A 21,849-nucleotide genomic window follows, 5' to 3' on the forward strand; every position below is an offset into this window, starting at 1 on the left:
TGTTCCCATAGTAATTCTATTCCCATTACCTTGACAAGATAAATCATCACAATTGGTGCTAGAATCACTGAGGAGACATAACTCTAGAAGTGTCTGTGAGGGGTTTTTAGGAGAGGATTAACTGAGGGGAAGATCCATCCTTGGCAATCAGATATAAAGTGGTACAGATGTAAACTTGCCTCCCCTGCTCCTTTCTGAACGAGTTCAACCATGGATGCTGTTCCTATTACTCGTTCTTGACATTATGTTCTAGCTCGCCAGTCTTCTGATGTAGACTCAATAGTAACAACTTTTCAGGGAACTTCCAGGCTCTCGGCACTGGAAGGATCGAGACAACTGAGCTTTTTACACTGAATTCCAGGCTTCTCTACCACTCCAACAAGCAGAAGACCACTATTAAGACTATCATGTAAGATAACCTAACAAACTCCACCTCTTCTTCCTCCCCACTCCCTTCATCCTTCCATTCTGTTGCTCTCGAGCAACTGCTTAATACATTTTTTTTTTCAATTTTAAAGAAACTGACAGTTTCCAAAGTTGGTGTAACTGTTAGCATTTCCATCAGTAATTCAGTATTTCAAAAGTGTTGCATCATAAAAGTCTTGGGATTACAGTTTTCTCTTTTTAAAGGCAGAATTATGATAGGTTCCTAAGACATTAGTTAGCTATCTATCATATTTCTATTTTTATTCTACCAAAGTATTATTAAGGTAACTAATTATGGAAGCCTATTAAAAATAATAGATACTGAATAAAAAAGATAAACTCTTTTTATACAAGAGAAACATTGATACAATGTATTGATTTTTGATTTGTTTCTTCCCCTAAAGTCACTTTATTTAAAAGAGCAAGACCTTGGATTAACCCTGAATACATTAAGTTCAGGGATATGATCAAAGTGATTTTTATAACCCTTAATCTATCCCCTTAAGAAGAAACGTATGACACTTTCTCTGTTTCCTTGCTTTGAGATTTGGAAATCATAAGTCATAGTGGTGACCCAGTTCGGACAATGAGAGCAAGGACGGCAGAAGGATAAGACAAAGGAGGCATGAGTGTGAAGCCTTTGTGGGACCAACATGCTTCGCTCGGAATCATTTAAACCACCACACTACTGGGTTGTTGGTTGAGCAGCCATGCATCTTTCAGCCAGTAAACTGGCATTTCAGTGGCTGCATTTACATAAAAACAGCAAGTGTATCTCTTAATGTGTTAGCCTCAAAATGAGTATTCTTATAATATCTGTATGTTCTATAACAAGAAAATTATACTTTTAGGAAGCCATATTGAAATAAATCATCTTGGTGTCTTTTGATTCATTTCCTGTAAGCAAAATAAAGTATAAACTGAACCACACAAGTAAGCTGACAAGATTAAAACAGTTTACAGGTTATTTCATATGAATTACTATATTTGGTAAAATGATAAAAGCTAAAGTATTTGTAGAAATTCTTACCACGGAAAGATATTCATCCGTATCTTGTTCTTGTAAATCAGAATTCCTCCTGACATCACTCCAATCATGATTTCATTGTTACTTTGATCCTTCAAAATAAACAAACACATGACAAATAAATAAAATAATTGAAATAGGATGAGATTTAAAAAAAAAAAAAACACACATCTCAAAGACAACACAAAACTGAACTATAGTTTATTACAAACCCAAACAGTTTGCTGTTGGCCCATAAAAGGCAAACTTCAAAAGAAGCTTAATTGTGGCAGTATTAATATGCACTAATCTAGAAGCTGGAGAGATGGCTTAGCAGTTAAGCACTTGTTGCACAAACATGGGGACCAGAGTTTGACCCTCAGAAACCCACGTGAGCTTGGCAGCCCATCTATAATCCCAGCCTTGGAAGGCAGACCAGGGCGATTCCCTGAGTGAGCTGTCCAGCAAGACTAGCCATATCAGCAAACTTGGGGTTTAATTCTGCCTAAATGAATAAGAAGAACAGCAATCAAGGATGATTCTTGACATCAACTTTGGGTCTCTATATACACATGTACACATGTCCAGCTACATCCACACTTATGTAAGGACATGGATACCACACAAGAAGAAAAAAAAGTCACTGTCCTTCAGTACAAATAATCTGATGATTTTTTTTTTCATGATCGGGACTCTTTGGTCAAGGGTAATCTATAATTGGTCGAGGGTAATCTATAATATAGGTATTTATTTCAAGTTCCATTAGCTAATAATATGTACTAACATTGTAGAAAAGCAAAATAGACAATCTGTGAGGCGTTTCAAATATCACAAAGAAGAAAATGTGATTTATGCTGTGAGGAATTATGTACCGTGGTTCCGAGCCTGGTGGTAGCTGGGTTGGTTTACCCACCAGCTTTCCGTCCTTGTCACCACCTGGGTGAGCTCTCTAGCACTAACCTGGCTAGCTCACTCAATGTAGCAGACATTTCTCCTGCTCTCACACCCTCACGTCCAGCTCACCCACACTCACACCACCAGGGCCAGCTCTACTGTTTTGCCCAGGCGAGGAGCAGATTGTTGTACTTGGTGAGGGGCAGAACCAGCTCTTCCATTCTCATACCCCCAAGGCTGGCTCTTCAGCCTGTTGAAGGTGGTCGGAGGATGAGAGGGACCTGTTTCATTTTACCTTGAACTTGCCGTTGACTGACAGGTAATGGTGGCACACATCTTTAATCCCAGCACTTGGGAGGCAGAGGCAGGCCAATCTCTGAGTTTGAGGACAGCCTGCTCTACAGAATGAGTTGTAGGACAGGCAGGACTACACAGAGAAACTCTGTCTCAACCCCACCTCTACCTCCCATTGACTTAATTTTTCTACAATTCCCTATACAACCTTCTAGCAATTGCATTTGTAATGTTCAAATGTTTTCTTTTGATTTCAAGCTCTGATTCGTGCTGATTGCTCTACAGCAACAAGGAAAAAATCACGCTCTAGGCACACTCCCTTCTCCCAGCATAAGTGAATATACCACTAGAGCCACCGCTGGGCTAGTTTACAGTTTACATGCTGCCATCACACAATCCCACAGCATCCTGTACTTTCTCCCTCAGTCTCATGGATGTAGCTGTTAAAACAAGACCCATGGATTGGTTGGCTTTTCTTCCCTGCCCACTCAACTATCCTGTGAATTTCATGAGGACAGGAATAATGTTTTATTCACTAAATAATGCTGAGAGTGAACATTGTGGGAAGCACAGAATACCCCACCACAATGATGGCTTAAAAGTATTGGAATCTTGGAACTTGCTTCACTTGAAAGCAGAGAGCAAACATTTCCCCTTGCTTGTTATTTCAAAAGGACTTTTGCTGATGATACCTAATTAAAACTTAAGTTTTCCTCTATAGTCCTCTTCTTGGAAAATTCCCTTTATACTTACTGAATGATCGATTTTTTTTTTTTTTGAGGTCTTCATATTCAATAATAATGCCTTCCATAGGCTTTTTAAAACATCCTTTTTTTTTTTTTTTTTTTTTTTTTTTTTTTAAGAGAGATATCGTATTGCCATGTAATTAGGTTGGCCTGGGATGAGTGTCTTGCCTCAAGTTCCCAAGTGCTCAAATGATAAAACACTATGTGGGACAGTTTTTGTTTTATTTGGTTTGGACAAAAACATGTCACTAAATAGCTAATCATTTAAAATTTAAATCTCTTTAACCTGACATTCTACATTTGCATTCATTTTTTAAATATTCTTTTTTAATATTCTTCGCATTTAATTGTCAAGAATCTCACAGATACAAAAATCACTTAGAGCTTTCTGTTCCCTTGCTTTTACTCTCTTGCTCTTATCCATCTGTCTCTCTCATAGCCCACTCAGAGCCTTTTGTTCTCCCCCAATAAATCTCTTGCACGAGGGAAAAAAAACATCATTTCTAAAACAGCAAAGGAGTAAAACTCCCTTTTCTGGCCATTTTAAAGCATAAGCTAATCAAAAAATAGTTCCATCAGTTGTAAACTTTCCTGTAATAAAAAGCAAAATTTAGCTGTAACAAGCCTAAGCTCAAAAATAATAAGCCCCAAACAAGAAGCAGAGTGAAGCTGGGCGATGGTGGCACACACCTTTAATCCCAGCATTCGGGAGGCAGAGGCAGACAGATCTGCGTGAGTTTGAGGCCAGCCTGGTCTACAGTTAGTTCTAGGACAGCTAGGGCTTTATATAGAGAAACCCTGTCTCAAAACCCCAACCACCCACCCAAAAGAAGCAGAGTAATAACAGCATGAAAAAAAAAACAAAAACAAAAACAAAAACAAAAAGTTCAAGAGACACTTAAACAATTACTAGGTACCAATCATTTGAGGAAACCAAGCCATTGGGTCTTTTTAAAGGAGACAGATACAGGATCTGTGAAACATAGGAAGTAGAGCTCATCGCCTAAACCTGATGGGTGAGACCCTGAAAGACCAAAGCACTGTGAAGGACAGAACTGAGTGCTTCCACAGTGGACACTGCACGTGCATGTGTCTGTGTTTGAGGCAAGTTCAAAATAATTCACCTAAGAAAACCCATGGCTCTTACTCCCCTTCTGGGCTAATACTAGCCTAATTAGGCTCAAGGATGTGTCTAAGGGAATTAAAACTCCACTGCTGACTCAATTAATGACTATATTTCTATTGAAAATAATTGTACTTTAGGTACTTCAAAGGAATTTAAATCTTGATAACTCACAAAAAGGAATACAGTTACATATGATGGACAGCCACTCACAAATACAGGGAAGGGGTAACAGTGTCTGAAAGGAAAGCTGTTTCACACACACACAATTACACAGTGGTGGCACTGCCCAGTGTAAGCATGAGAACATGCATGAATGGGCTCTAGCTTGTAGGCCACACATGCTGACGGCCACAGCAATTGCTGTCCTTCCAGTGCTGCAGACATTTCTTGCTCTTCCCCACCCTCCCAGCCCCAGCCCTGTGCTAGCCACTGCTGGGCAGACTATTGCCTTCAACTAGCTGAACCAACTAAGTCCCTGCTAACAAAGGCCTGCCTGCAAAACCCTGAAATACAGAGAACACTAATGGCCACAATAGGGCTGGATATCTTTCTCAGCAGCTACTGTAACCATTTAATTTCACTGGATTATATTCTTAATATTTACACTGCTTATTTCTTAAAGAGACACAAACATGGCACATTGATATTCTTCATTTGGGGTTTTACAAATAAAAATCAACCATAAGACAGCTCAATGTTGGAAACATTAAGGACAAGAATGAAAGGTTCAGTGACATGGCAGCATCTTGAGTGATCATGATTATCAAAGATTCATGCAAAAGTACTTTCCTAAAGCAAACTTTTGTTCATAAAAAAATATTCTAAAACTATTGTCTCTTACAGTTTTGTTTGTTTCTGAATTTTATTTATTTATTTATTTATTTATTTATTTATTTATTTATTTATTGAGACAGGGTGTCTCTGTGTTGCTTGGAGGCTGTCCTGGAACTAGTTCTGTAGACCAGGCTGGCCTCGAACTTACAGAGATATGGCTGCCTCTACCTCCCGAGTGCTGGGATTAAAGGCATGTACCACCAACGTGCAACATAAACAACCACGGAGAAGAAAACAAGGACAATCAATTTCCACCCACTTTGTACTTATGCTATTGTGAAAATGTTTATACTGAGAGGAAATTTTTAGTGTAACTATGTCAACAGCAAACACAAATTATCTGTTACCTAGTTCTCTCAAGGAATTAAATTTTTGATGAGTTGGGTTTGTATGGCTAAGTATAAGAGTACTCGCTCAACACATATGAGATCCTGGTTCAATCACCCCAGCCTTGTACACTCATAGAAAGGTTTTAAAATCTTTGATACTAAGGAATGAAGCCTAACTCAATATCTAAGTAATTTTTCATTACTTACCCTTGCATAGTGGAATTCAACTCCGTAGAGTTCTAAGGTACGTGCTGTGTTTAGGTAATTAAATTCTGCTTCTGCAGGAGATAAGCCACTGTAAAGAAAATATCAGGTCAAAAACTAGATCCATAGTAAAACTTGCCAATTACAAAAAGATTATATGAAGAAATGGAGAGTCTAACTAACCACCAAGCAGAATTATTCCTTTTAGTTTTATATGGTAACATCTAACTTAGTCCAAGGGCATACTTTTTCCAGATTACTTTCTTATTTTCCAACACTGTAAGAATACAGTAAGTCCTGGGGCTCATGAGGTCATAGACTTTAAAGAGAATCTACCACCACCCTTTTACTAGAGCAGTATAATTCCTCGTTACAACCTTAAACTTTCCCTGGTATCCACAGTTAAGTATAACTCTCATTTCTTCATCAAACAAGCTTCTCTTTACAGTAAATGGAACCAATTATAAAAAACTCCTAACAGGTCACAATGCAGAAGAGCAAGGGGTCATGGGCAGTCTTGCCCCAGTAGATACATCTACAATACAACTCCTGAACCCGAGGCTCGGAGAACACTGAGGAAAAGGCAGCAACGTCTACAAGAGACATCAAACCAGGAAGGCTGCTCTGAGATTCTGTCTTTCAGAAACAATACAAAAGCTTCACCCATGATACCTTGAGATTATACCTGCTTAATCAAGACCTAACGGTGGTGGTACCCACAGACATGCTAACAGGGAAAGGGAAATCTCATGAGATCCCAACCACAGACAAATGCCTGCTGAGAGAGTTGAAATTAGTCTTTTCCAGGGATGAACCCTCTAATTGCTGATCCAATACGAAATGATCCCTCAGTAAGCTGTATTCATATATTTATGCATATGTAAGTATATATTGTGTTACATTTATATACTAAATATATAACCATAACAAAGAAAAGTATCGATTTCAGTGTTACATTTATATACTAAATATATAACCATAACAAAGAAAAGTATCGATTTCAGAGGGAGTCGGTAGAGCACTGGAGGGATTAGAGGAGAAAAGGGAAGGAGGAGAATGATAAAATATTTAAGTAAAACTATTTTTAAAGCACAGAGGCAATTAGCAAGAAACAAAGGGAAATATTACAGATCAAAAGAGAAAAAAAAAAAAAACAGAGCAAGTTTTAAAACCTCTAACTGATCCTACAGCTCTTAACATAGCCACTTAACTTCAAGACAACTCTCAAACATTTCTTACAACACAGTTTATATACCATAACCACATGTAAAACCTACAGGGCACTTCAACATGCAACACTGTCACAGCATACACAAATACAAGTATCAAGATGAGTTTAGAGCAACCTTGATGCCTTTACATGTTTTCAGATTCTCTGTGTACAAGCCCTTTCCTTATTTAAAGGACTTTGAGTAGGTAAACTTTAAAATTCCAATTTGTTTTCAAATCATTTACTCACATAGGCTATATGAAAAAATTTCACTATTAAAGGGATGGCTTTTAGAGGAAACAGCACACTCACCACATAGACAACTCAGTTAAAATCCTCAAGTCATTTAGTCTACAGAGGATCCAAACCCAAAAGGCCTTTACTAGAAAGGACTAAACAGTATTTTTAAGCCTTCTAGATAAACTGCCTTTGTAGCAAGTACTTTATCATGTAAAAGCAAGCCACATCCAACATAAAAATACATGAGGATGCCTGTTCACATGAGTGTTCATTTATGAACAATGGATTTCAGATAATTTCACATCCTATAAAATATTATTTTCCCCTGAAACATCTAATATATGTTCATGAGGGATATTAGTCTATAGTTCTCTTTCTTAGTTGAGTCTTTGTGTGGCTTGGGTACCAGGGTAATTGTAGCCTCATAAAAAGAGTCTGGCAACGACCCTTTCACTTCTATAGTATGTTCTTTGAATTTCTGGTAAAACAATTCTTAAGAACAATCTTCAACTTTACATGGTGGGGGGGGGGAGACTCAGGATAGCCAAAACTACCCTGTACAATAAAGGAACTTCCAAGGGCATCACCATCCCTGACTTCAAACTCTATTATAGTGCTATAATCCTGAAAACAGCTTGGTATTAGCACAAAAACAGACAGACCGATAGAATCAAATTGAAAACCCTGATATTAACCCACACACCTACAAACACCTGATTTTTTTTGACAAAGAAGCTAAATTTATACAATGGAAAAAAGAAAGCATCTTCAGCAAATGGTGCTGGCATAACAGTATGCAGAAGACTGGAGATAGATCCATATCTATCACTATGCACCAACTTAAGACTAAACGGAACAAAGATCTCAACATAAACCCAGCCATACCGAACTTCTTAGAAAAGACAGTGGGAGGTACCCTTGAATAAATCGGTATAAGAGATGGCTTCCTGAACATAACACCAGTAGCACAGACACTGAGATCGACAATAAATGGGACCTCCTGAAACTTCTGTAAGGCAAAGGGTACAGTTGACAAGACCAAACGGCATCCCACAGAGTGGGAAAAGATCTTCATCAACCCCATATCCGACAGAAGGCTGATTTCCAAAATATATACAAAGAACTCAAGAAGCTAGTTACCAAAACACTAAATAATCCAATTAAAAAATTGGATACAGAACTAAATAGAGAATTCTTAATGGAGGAATCTAAAATAGCTAAAGGACACTTAAGAATGTGCTCAACATCCTTAGCCATCAGGGAAATGCAAATCAAAATAACTCTGAGCTACCTACCATCTTACTCCTGTCAGAATGGCTAAAATAAAAAACAACAAAGACACTTTATGCTGGAGAGGATGTGGAGAAAGGGGCACATTCCTCCACTTCTGGTGGGAGTGCAAACTCATACAGCCACTTTGGAAATCAGTATGGCGGTTCCTCAGGAAAATGGAAATTAGTCTACCTCAAGATCCAGTATTTTCCACTCTTAAACATATACCGAAAAGATGCACATTCATATAACAAGGACATCTGCTCAATTATGTTTATAGCAGCATTATTTGCAATAGCCAGAACATGGAAGCAACCTAGATGGACCTCAACTGAAGAATGGATGGAAAAAACATGGTACATTTACACAATGGAGTACTACTCAGCAGAAAAATGCAATGGAATCCTGAAATTCACAGAGAAATGGATGGAACTAGAAGAAACCATCCTGAGTGAGGTAACCCAGTCACAAAAAGACAAACATGGTATATACTCACTTATATATGGATTTTAGACACAGAGCAAAAGATTACCAGCCTACAATTCACACCGCCAGAAACAAGCTAGGAAACAAGGAGGACGCTAAGAGAGACATGCATGGTCCCCTGGAGAAGGGGAAAGGGACAAGATCTCTGGAGCAAATTGGGAGCATGGAGGGAGGGAAGAGGGAGTTAGGAGAAAGAGGAGGGGAGAAGAGGAGGGGAGAGGAGAACATGGAATAGGACAACTGAGACAGGGAAAGAATAGAGGAGAACTAGAAAAGAGATACCATAATAGAGGGAGCCATTATAGATTTAAGGAGAAATCTGGCATTATGGAAATGCCCAGAGATCTACAAGGATGACCCCAACTAACAATCTAAGCAAGAGTGGAGAGGCTCTTCCCTGATAATGAGATTGATGACTACTTTATATGCCATCCTAGAGCCTTTATCCTGTAGCTGATGGGAACAGAAGCAGACACCCACAGCTAAACACAGCCGAACTCCTGGAATCCAGTTTCAGAGAGGGAGGAGTGATGAGCAAAGGGGCCAAGACCAGGCTGGAGAAACCCACAGAATCAGCTGACCTGAACAAGGGGGAGCACATGCACCACAGTCTTGCAGCTAGGAAACCAGCAAGGACTGATCTAGACCCCTCTGAAACTGGGTGTTAGTTAGGAGACTGGGCAGTCTATGGGGCCTCTGGTAATGGATCAGTATTTATCCCTAGTATACGAATGGACTTTGGAATCCATTCCACATAGAGGGATACTTTCTCAGCCTAGACACATGGGGGAGGGTCTGGGCCCTGCCCCAAATGATATGACAGACTTTGAAGACTCCCCTATGGAAGACCTTACCCTCCCTGGGGAGCATAAGGGGATGGGCTGGGGTTTGGTGGAGGTGATAGAGGAGGATGGGAGGGTGAGGGAACTGGGATTGACGTGTAAAACTACCTTGTTTCAAATTTAAATAAAAAATGAAAAACTTAGAAAATTACCAAGTCAATTAATTGCTCTGCTTATACTATAACTACATTGCTCTAAACTTTTTTTTAATTAAAGTTTTATTTTGATTTTAAGTACAAGTAATGTGGTATGTGTACTTATGGGTGGCTGTGTGCATGTGACTATGGCTATCCATAAAGGCCAAAGAGGGCATCAAGTGTCTTTGGAGCTGGAGTTAACAGGCAGTTGTGAGTCACGTGATCTGGGTGCTGGGAACTAAACTTGGGTCCTTTGTAAGAGCAACAAGCACTCTTTGCCACTGAGCCATCTCTCCAGCCACCTAAAATTCTTTCTTAAACAACAGACAATGTTACATAAAAGCAAATAAACTGTTTAAATATAATTTATGACTGTTAAAGAAACAAAAGCAAGGCTCATATATTTGTGAAATAAGCAATGAAATGCTTTCAGTATAAATCATCTACACCATATTTCTTTATAATATTATATAGTAGTTATTTCTATATTAAATAAACACAATAATAAAATTAAGAATGATGTAAAACATTTTTCTTTCTAGAAAGTTTGCCAATAAAGCTTATCAAATAAACAGAAAATTAAATAAACGCTTACATGTGTTGCTGATGTAACTTCACAATTTCTTTTTCAAAATCTTGAGGTTGATTAGGAATGAAAGAATAATCTGAGAGGTAGCCTGGCAAGTTTTCTGACTGATTGTAGTCTCCAAGTTCAGCTAATAAGAAAAGAAAATATCATGTTTAATAAATATTTTAATTATACTCAAATCAGCAATGTGGTTAATTTGTATATATTTATGCTTCTAATGTAACCACATTAAACAAGTTACAATAACGTATTCTTTTGGGTCTCAAGATCATAAAAAATTTCAAGAATCAAAGTAATTGCTAAGCAACCAGACATTCTGCTGCATTTCCCCAGTACTTCCTACATTCTACACATCTGAAGAACTCCTGTCCTATTGGCAACGTATTATCAATACAGGCTACAAAACCCTATGCTACTTGACTTAAAAGTAAGCTGAAACTTACACTGAACAGCAAATGAAGCTAAAAGGGCAGCAGTATTACAAGGACAGGGCAATCTAGAAAGACAAAAGAGAAAATACACAAACAAGGATAAATATAATTTCAAATGTACTGTAGTTTACATTATACTACTGATACTGGAAGTTTCTCTATGCATTAATTTTAACCACCATTAAATTACTTAAGCTGGGCTTTGTGGCATATATCTACGATCCCAACACTCATGAGTTTGAGATGACTGCCAGTCTGAGGCCAACCTAGGCTACATTATAAGACAATGTGTGAAACAATAAAAATAGACTGTCTCTCTAAAAAGTCTGATAAAAGGAACAAATACTACATATAACTATTTTATAATTTGTTACAGCAATCAATCATGAGTTACTTAATACAGAACTTAAAGTATTTTTATACTAGTAAAAAAAAAATTTTAAAAATAGCTCACCTTCCAGTAAGAATGTCTTGCTTAATTTGCAAAAAATATTGATACCTTAAAAAAAAGAAGATATTTACTAGATTAATCAATTTGAGTACCTATATACTCTATGCTTACATTAACAAAATTAACTAAATACTTCCTTTTGTAATTACATATTAGCACATATAAACTCAGTATATGTACACATTGGTAAAAACCACCAGAAATAGGCTTTTGTGAATTAACTACAAGTCTTTAAAACTCATTAATATATGGAATTTTGTATTTTGAATGTCTTGTATATATTATAAAACTACTCAAGACTTCTCAGATTTCTGGGGCTGAGGAGGAGACTTGGGAGCAACAGAGTGAGGATTGCATCCAAGAAGAACTAGAAGCACAGACAACTTAAGCATCACTGATATGTTAATATTGAGCATCTTTGCTGGCCTGTCCTTGGGGTTCTGACAGGACACGCCCTCAGCTGCAGCCACTAAGAGCACCACCTGTGCACATTCACTATGTTCCCTGTTAAAAAGGCCCTGCCCTCCTCTCTTCCTCTTCTCTCTCTCTCTCTCTCCCCCCCTTTCTCTTTCTCTCTCTGCCCCTTTTTTCCTCGCTCCTGCTGCTCCTCTCCCTTTCCCGCTCCCCTTTCCCCTTTTTATGATCCCTCTCCCTCTGCTTGAACCCTGCCGCGTGGTGTCTTTCCTTCGAGCACTGCTTTCCTTAAATTACAACAAAAAGCCTACATGCAGATGATTTTGTTCTCAAAACTACCGTGGAAGAGCAAATGTCCACTTTCACTGAGTGAAGAATGCTCTTTTATCAGAAAATTACTCAAATTCTCCTACTATTAGAGTGGAACATGAACAGCAGTATGCTGTAACACGCTGCTGGGGTTGTTCACAAAATGGCACTGTCCCGTCCCTGATAGTGGATAGGCTAGTCAATATCTGGACAAAAATCAACTGTGCGGAATAGAATTGACATAAAAACACATTTCATGATTTCAAACCTTAAACAGGGAGTTTAAGGGCTTCTTTCAACTTTTAAAAAGTCAAAATTCAAAACATTAACAGTATTTACTTAATTCAACACAGTACAATTTTATCAGATCTATTTGGTTTCATAATCAAAAGTTAAGATGGGGCGGAGGGCAGGAGTCAGTGGCAGAGCACATGCTTGCCATGTATAAGGACTAATATCACTAAAAAGAAAGAAAACTTAATGATCCTTGGTACAAAACCAGTTTTATAGCTGTGATTTAAAGGCAACATAAACCCTTGATAGAATTGTAAAAGTCCAAATAATGCTTAAAATTATCAAAGATCATTTAAATACACATTTAATTATTAGAGTAAAAACAGGAATTCAAGTTCTAAAGCAGCCTATTGTTTGAGACAAATTACTAAAATTTGGGCAGGCCTTAGTTCCTACATTTGTAAAGGGAAAGAAGATCATTTGACAGGAGTGTATGCATTAGGAGTTTTAAAAATTCAATTCTAATGATGTTGGTACTTGCCAATATTGAAGTACATTTAACATGATGGAAGACTTTGAAGCCACTGTTTTCCTTCCCACTAACTCAGAATGTTATCTCAAAGCAAGGAATACAGCAAACTTCCTTTTTTTTTTTTTTTTTTTTTTTTTTTTCCATGAAATTGAAACTACTCCTGAAGCATGAGTAGCTGTAGCTAAGGGGATACCTGATACTAATCAAGACCATCACACTAACATATTTCTCTCGTTTTTCTGAAAATAGATTTTTTTCATACACTATATTCTGATTATACTTTCCCATCCCCGAAACTCCTCCCAGATCCTCTTCCCCATGCACTCAAGTACATACACTTTCTCTCTATTTAGAAAAAAGGCATCTAGATAATAACAACAATAAATATAACATAAAATAAACACATAAACCAGAATAGGACAAAACAAACACACAAAAGAAAAGAGCTGAAAAGCTCAGGAAACATATGCAGACAAAGAGACAAACATATTTGCGCACACAGAAAACTTATAAAAACAAAACTGCAAACCATTGCTGTATGTATGTATACCAGTGTGTGGGTATGTGTGCATGAGGACATGTGCCCACAGAAGCCAGAAGAGTACTCTCGATCCCCTAGAAGAGGGGTTGCAGGCAGTTGTGAGACACCTGACACGGTGCTGAGAACAAGGTGGGGTACTCTGCAAGAACAGCAGGTGCTTGAACACTGAGTCATCCTCCTCAGCCCCACACTAAGTATTTCTTAGCCCTGGCTCCCTTGCTATAATACTAGAATGAGGAACGACACATGTCTTTAAAGACTCAGGTGCCATCTGAGTCACACTGCAACAGAATATCTAGGGATATATACAATTACCGTGGCTTAAAGCTCTTCCAAATGACTATAAATTACTAATCAGGGTAGAGAATCACTTTTGTATAGTTATAATGATTAAATAAAGTGTAGTCTGTACCACAATTTACCAATAGCAATACTTATATGTTATGGGATTTCCCGCCCAGTTCTGAAGCCGCCTTGCCCCAAATGAACACTCAGAGACATATTAATTATAATACTGCTGACAATGACTAGGGCTTCTTACTGGCTAGCTCTGTCTTAATTATTAACCCATTTCTATCAATCTATGTATTGCCATGAGGCTGTGGCTTACCCGGTAATGCCGAGCATGGTGCTATTCCTTCAGCAGCATCATAACTCTGGTGGGCTCCTGCCTATCTTTCCCAGAATTTTCCTCATCTCTTAAACATGCTTATCTTCCTGACTCATTGACCAAATAGTGTTTTATTCATCAACCAATAAGAGAAACATATAGAGAAGGACATCCCCCATCACTTATAAGGCATAAAGAGCTTTGAAATTAAACATTATTTCTAATGAAAACAGATAATCTCCTACACTGATAGCTTGAGCACAAGTTATTTCTCAACTGCTTACACAATTTTACTCTCCAAGTTGTGACTCAATTATCAATGAAACACAGCCTCTTTGTTTCCATTACATGCTATTAACACACATTTAGGTTCTAAGAGGAAATTCAGTTTTCCATGTGAATAAAATATTAAACCCTGCTATTGTTTGAATGTGAAATATCCACACAGGCTCAGGAATTTGAACACTTGGTACCCAGCTGGTAGTGCTGTTGTAGAAAGCTGTGGAGCCTTAAAGAGGTAGAGCCCTGCTAGAGGAAGTGAGTCAGAGGATGCAAGCCTTGAGGTTTGATAACCCAGCCTACTTCCAGTTCTCTCCTTGCTTTCTGACATAGTAACATGAGCTACTTCATGCTCCTGATGCCATGCCCACCCTGTCATGATGGGCTGTAATTAATCATAAACTGCAAGTCAAAAAGAGCCTCTTTCCCTTAAGTTGCTTCTTGCCAAGTATTTAATCAAAGCATTAATAGAAATAACAATATAAATGACAGCATTTTCATTGTTTATATTACCATTCACACACATTAAAAATGCTAGTAATCTAATTTAAAATTATTGATGTCTGATTACCTAAAACTTTCACCTTAGAATAGTTATATTGTTTTATAATTAAAATTGTTCATTAAGTCTGACTAATTTCCTTGGACTTTAGTATCCAGATAATTATTTATAACGATAAAAGTTTATTTTAAATATTTAACATCAACAACACATTTGCTAGATTTAGTATAGTTTTAAAGGGAGAAAAACCAACAACAAAAACTAAGAGCTACAATGGTAAATTAAACAACTTTGTTTTTCAAGAAAAACTAGCCTGGATTCTATTACTATTGCAGATATTCCAACTGTCTAATGTAGCACCTGTACTCCAGTGTTTTCTCATTATCATAAAAGCAACATCAGCAAACAGATAAGACTCCTACAAACTATGACCTTTTTTTTAAAGCTTGGTTTAGTATTGAAAACTCCACAGAAATCTGAGGAATGGCACTGTGGACTAATTCAACAGCTGTATTCTCCTGTGGCTCCATTCTAGCACACCACTAAAGTAATTGTGATGTCACTCACCTACATTCTTATAATGACAAGTGTAAACAAGATACAGTATTCAAACTGCTCTCACTTAAATCATTAATTCTGCATTTCACCAAACGCATAGGATTGATTATCTGTCACTCAGCTTCCCGTATGACTGTCGTTACTTCTTTTACTTCTACCCTAAACATTTTACCTAATTCTCAAGTACATGGCTGAAAGGCCCCTACAGATCATTCTTGAGTACTTCCGCAAGTAAGACGATGTGCTGAGAGTAGGCAGTCAGGTGGGCACACAGAGGCCCAACGTGCCTTATCCCTGCAACATCCCTTATAAAGTCCAGTGTATTTCCTTTGGTCTCTCTCCCCATATTTATTATGGAATTTTATGTTCTCCATAAAAAGAAAGAAAAAAACCTAGAATATGCTTATGCATGAAAAACATATACACCAGACACTCTTATACCTTGGATATATTCCAATGCCACCTCATTTTCTCATTGAATTTCAGCTGTTTGTAGCTGGATAAGGTGGCTCTGGGTGTCCAATTCCTGGAAGCTCCCGAGTCATCAAAACAGGGAGGAAACAGTTACCTTTGGACTATTTATAACCTTTTCGGTGTGTTAAATTAGAAGTCCAAGTTTTCAGCATGGTGATTTATTTTTGCCTAGTTAATTTCACTTTTTCCCATTAGATCTTTGCCAACGTTTTCAACAGAAACAGTTCCATAAACCCACCTTGTATACTCTTCTTGTAACTTGTTGGGGTCACTTACAAAGAATTTGACTCTAAAGTTCAAACTGTAAGGAGATCCTCCTAAAGTTAACAAAAACAGCTCTAATTAATCAGATTATATTAGTCCATCATCTTTATAAGGCATATTCGCAAAACACCAAGTAAATGGTAGGCTTACTCTTTAGCTGCTTCCTTATTGGTTTGTTTGGATCCAGCCACCTCTGAAAAACAAAGAACAGAGATTTCTCTTTTCCCTGAGAAACTAGCATATCGGTTATTGTACATCAATTCCATTTGAAGACTGTATTTTGGAAAAGGGTTAGGTTAAAAAAAATTAAATTTGAAGCAATATTGTTTTGTGATTGCTAATAATGTACAAGGTGGGTACCATCCCTAGGCAGGTGAACCTGGGCTGCATTAGAAAGCAGTCCAGCACGAGCCTGGGAGCAAGCCAGTAAACAAAGCTCCTTCAGGGTTCTGTTCAGGCTCCAACCTTGATGTTCCTTGCATAAGATGAAATAAAACCCTTTGTCACTGAGTTACTTTGGCTCAGAGTGTTATATCACAACGAACTAGCACAGTCATAAACTACATTTACTTTAATGATTATCTAAATGTAAGATTAATCTACCCAAATCGTGATTTCCTTGTTCGGTTCTCCTTCGAACTAAAATGTTCTGACATAAGAAACACAAATACTTAAATAAATGTGCAAAGCTGACAAAGCTTAGAAATAATGTGTGTTATAATAAGCATTGAGAAACTTAATGGTGCTTATGAGTGACATCAGTAAGACAGGACTTAGGTTCTTAATTAAAACCATGAAGGTGAACACTGATAACATGTGGTACTGGGCTGTTAAATGACAGCATTCACAATAGATCATTAAATCAAGAAACACAAACAAAAAACTAGGAATAGGCTGTCGAGATGGCTCAGTGAAAATGGCACTTGCACCCACGTCTGATGTCACAAATTTAATCCCTAAACTCATGTTGTGAAGGAAGACTTGATTCTCAAAAGTTGCCCTCTGGCCTCCACACATGGGATGTGGCACAGGTGCATGCCACCACCACCACACACACAATTTGTTAAATGTAGAAAAACAAAAAGAAACAAAAAAAGTCCAACAAATCAACCCACAAAGAATCTTATACATCAATAAGAAAAAAGACCAATATTAGTAGGAAAAAAAAAAAAAAAAAAAGGCAATGGACAGACAGTAAATTCACAACTAGGGAATAAATGCATTTAAATATATAAAAATAGTCAATCTTGATCATAATTAAAGAATTCAAAATGAATGTATGATGATTGGGCTCTGGTTTTGAAACTTTGCTTCGGTTATTAGAGTTAGTGTTGGTTCTGAATTTATAAACCTCCAGCCAGAGCCTCTAAAGTGCTATGCCACCACACCTCTGTACCCAACAACATACACTTTAAAATTAGAACCACCCTAATGAATGAACAATGCTACATCATTGTGTCTTAGTTTCATTTCTAAATGTGTGATACAAATACCCTGACAAGAGCAACTTAAAGGAGAAAAGGTTTGATTTAGCTCACAGTTCCTGGTCCACTCTAGAATGGCCGTCACAGCTGCAGGAGTTTGAAGCAGCTAGCCATTTATGTCACAGCCATGGTCAAGAGCAGAGTGCAATAAAATAATGCATACATGTTTGCACTTTGCTCACTTTCTCTTTTTAGTACAGTCTAAGACTCAGACTCAGGGAATGATGCCACCTACTTTTAGGTTTTTTCTTTCCCATATCAATTAACATACTCAATAAAACCTCACACAGACACACCCACAGGACAACTTAGACAGTCACTCATTGGGACTTCTTTACCAGGTGATTCTAGATTGTATTTGATTGATAACTAAAACTAAGCAACACAAACTGCTTTTTACTGCCAATTAATATTTCAATCCATAGATGTGCCACTTCTGGGTGGATAGGATATTCTGCTCTTTTGAGTAATAGTGCTATGAACATCTAAGCACAAACTTTTTTGTATGGAATTGTTTTCAAGCCTTGGGTATTATAAATTCTGTTTGGCAAATACATGCTCATTTTCTGGAAGAAGTTCCACTAGAAAAAGATATATGATTGTCTGATTATATTTGATATTATTGTTGCTATATTGAAAGCATTAGTTTCCCACAGTATCTACTGTATCTTAGCTAGTGAGTGCTAGTTTGTTTTTTTTTAACTATGGTAACTATAATTTCCAAAATTGTTCATTGTTTTTTCTTGTATAAATGGTATGCCTTCCCTAATCATGCCACATTGGAGTCTCTTTGGGTGCATGCGGAAGGCAGAAACCAATGCTGGGTGTCTTCCTCAATCATTCAATGCCTTACTTTAAAAAATTATTACATGTTTTTGGGGGCACATAAATCCACTGTGTGTGCACATGGAGATCAAAGGACTGCTTGCAAGAGTCAGTTCTCTCTTCCTACCACATGGGTCCCAGGGATCAGACTTGGGTCCTCAGGTACAGCAGTAAGGTAGGGCAGTAAGCACCTTTACCCACTGAGCCATCTTGCGGACCCTCCATTTTATTTTTTGAAACCAGGCCAGTAAGTTGCAGGCTCTTCATGTTTCTGCTTCCTTGCTGTTGGGATTATAAGCATGTGCTGCTGTGCTCAGCTTTTCATACGGTTTCTGTAATACCAAACTCTAGTCCTCATTAGGCATGGCAAGCACTTAACTAACTGAAGCAGTCCCCCAGCCCAAAAGATACTTTATTTTAGTAGTTATTAAATACTTATTAATGTGACAAGCCCTGCTCTATGTATACATACATAAAAACTCAACTCATCTACTTAACCAAGACTGGTACTACTTGTATATCTTTACAGATCACTCTTCCCAATACAAAATATGGTTTATTCACTTGGATAAATCTATTTCACAGTGTTGACTTCCTTCAAATGTTGGCATCTATTTGTCAAATACTTATTTTTATTTGAAATTCTCTATAAAATTTTCTGAGAATATTTTTCTACCTTCAGAGAAAAGACCAAATATATAGTTTGACTCTCAATAGTTGGTGAAGGATTAATAAGCTGCCACTATATTGTGACATTGAGTGTCCATGTTTATCTAGTATAAACTGGTCCACGAAGATGTGAACTGCTCTACTCTATAGGTCTTCCATATCATGATGAACTCACACCGCATGAATTGTAAGCTGAAACAATTATTTTCTTCAGTGTCTTGTCACAGCAATACAAAAGTGGGAAACTTTTAGTAAAGCTCCGCTATACTGTCTAGTATTTTTCCATTTCAACTTGAAGGATATACCTTAAGCAGTTAAGGTAAATCTAGTGGTAATGTACTCCCTCAACTATGATTTATCTGAGAATACCTTAACTTCCACCTATTTTGTTTTGTGAGACAGAATCTGTCTTAGTTAGGGTTTTATTGCTGTGAAGAGACTCCATGGCCATGGCAATTCTTATAAAGGAGAGCGTTTCATTGGGACTTATAGTTCAGAGGTTCAGTCTATCATCGTCATGTCAGGGAGCATGGCGGTGGCAAAACGGCTGATAGTTCTACACCTTGATCTGGGCCAGCAAGCAGAGAAGTGGTTTGAGCTTCTGAGACCTCAAAGTCCACCCCCTAGAGACTCACTTCCTCCACAAAGCCACGCCTACTCCAACAAGGCTACACCTCCTAATAGTGCCACACACACACTCACACTCACACACACACCCGTGGACTTGAGTTTAAACACTCAAGTAGTTAAACACCTGAGTCTATTCGGGCCTTTCCTATTAAAACTACCACACTTACTAAGTAGCCAGCTAGGCTTTACCTCCCAATCCTCCCGTTTTAGCCTCCAAGTGCTATACTTGAATTCCTGACATCTGAAGTAACTTTGTTGGATAGATATTTGGTCAGTTCACTGTAGTTTCCATCCAGTATATTAACTATATTATTTCATTGCCTCAGGCTTACAAGTATTCTATCAAGAAATCTCCTACTATGTTGAGGACCCTCTATATATGCTCAGATATTTTTTTCTCACTTCTTTCAAGATTCTCTGCTTGCCAACCATTTTTAAACACTCAGATGTTTCTTCAAATTTGGGGAGCTTCTTATGTCATTAACTTCTTCAAATAATATCTTTATTCTCTTTTTTCTCCCCACTTTCTAGAGGTATTCCTCTGGTTTGATTTTTTTTTTTTTTTTTTTAAGATTCCATTTCCTACGGCAGCCTTAAAATTTTGTTAATGGTAAGTAAATACCAGCATAGGTGTACCATGTGATGTTAAAAGTAATCAAAAGTGGATAAAGAAACAGTTGAAAAACAAGACATTTGAAGGAAGGTAACATTATAAAATAGGTTTATCCAGGTAAATAAAACATATTTTATACTGGGAAAAGTAATCTGTAAAGATAAACAAATAGTACCATTCTTGGGGTTGAAAACCAAAGTTGAAAAACAGAAAATCATAGTGGGTGAGATTCACACTTTTCCAGTTTTTAGCCCAAGGGCAAGCTCTAGGTGTTTATGAGACAAGCAACATGCTTGAGATGTCAGAAGACAGTTAGGAAGCAAGAACCTTCAATAACTGAAGGTGAATTCTAAAAGGAAAAAAAAAAAAAAAAATCAGTGGAAAAAAGCTAAGGTCCAAACAAGCAGAGATATACAAGCCACCCCAATTTTTGCTGAAAGATGAAATACACCTGTATAAAAAGACCCAAGAGCATCCTACCAACAACAACAAAAAACAAACAGCTGGAAACTTTAAAAAAATGAGTAGAGTACCAACAAAATGGCTTGGTAAAACCTGACCACCCAAGATAAATACCTGGGAGCCAAATAGTAAAAAGAGTACTAACTACTACCAAGTTGCTCTCTAAATGCTGTGGCACACCTGTATCCACATACACACACAAAAAGTATTCACACCCTTCTTCCGTGGCATCCTTGATACTGAAATAATAAAAACAAACCACTGTTTACAAGAAATTTTCTTTTGTATTGTATTACTAACAAAATTTGTTAATAATTTATTAATCATCAATCTGTCTATGCTGTGGTTCTGGGGACTGAACCAGAGGCTTTATACATGCTATGCAAATGTATTACCACAAGACTATATTCTCAAGCCTTTCTCTACTTTGAAATAGGGTCTCAAGGCTGGCCTTAAACTTTTCCACTATCCTTGTAAGGTCCCTGAAGCTATGCTCTAACTCAGTTTCTCAAGGAGCTGAATGCACCACCTTGAAATTCTTACCTGGGCCAGCAGGCTGACTAGAAGTATTTAATTCAGTGATTCCAGTGGATGCATAATAACCTTTCAGCTTCCTAAAGCCTATCAGGCAGTGTTTAGCAAATATCCTTTTTCATAGTGAAAGGGTACTTTTTCTTAAGGTTTTTTATTATGAATGGATATAAATTTTATTCTATATAAACGATGCTTAATTATGTGTAGTTAAAAAAATCCTAAGGTCCACAATACTTCCTTCAAATGAAGAAGACCAAGTTACCTCCCTACCATTGCTATTCAGCACCATCCTAGTGATCCCTTGCTATGTGATAATGAACAACAACAAAAAAGAATAAAGACTGAGTAGACTGGGAAAAATAAAAGTGCCTACATGATGTAATGATTTACCAGTGCAC

The 21,849-nt window shown here is 37.5% G+C and overlaps 1 protein-coding gene across 2 annotated transcripts in view; it reads right to left on the reverse strand.

The window, feature by feature from the left end:
- Ptpn4 (protein tyrosine phosphatase non-receptor type 4) overlaps nt 1–21,849 on the reverse strand; it is a 120,546-nt gene that overhangs the window by 52,510 nt on the left and 46,187 nt on the right. Inside the window, exons 4-10 of one of the 2 annotated variants that reach the window (XM_051204040.1) lie at nt 16,385–16,427; nt 16,209–16,287; nt 11,521–11,565; nt 11,079–11,131; nt 10,642–10,762; nt 5,863–5,950; nt 1,457–1,545 (exon numbers count right to left, since the gene is read on the reverse strand). In XM_051204040.1, coding sequence (XP_051059997.1) covers nt 1,457–1,545; nt 5,863–5,950; nt 10,642–10,762; nt 11,079–11,131; nt 11,521–11,565; nt 16,209–16,287; nt 16,385–16,427 — 518 coding nt within the window. Of the gene's footprint in view, nt 1–1,456; nt 1,546–5,862; nt 5,951–10,641; nt 10,763–11,078; nt 11,132–11,520; nt 11,566–16,208; nt 16,309–16,384; nt 16,428–21,849 lie in introns of both variants that reach the window. The other variant, XM_051204039.1, reaches the window with a different exon arrangement.

This window comes from Phodopus roborovskii, unplaced genomic scaffold (assembly GCF_943737965.1).
Source record: "Phodopus roborovskii unplaced genomic scaffold, PHOROB, whole genome shotgun sequence".
Taxonomy (NCBI): domain Eukaryota; kingdom Metazoa; phylum Chordata; class Mammalia; order Rodentia; family Cricetidae; genus Phodopus; species Phodopus roborovskii.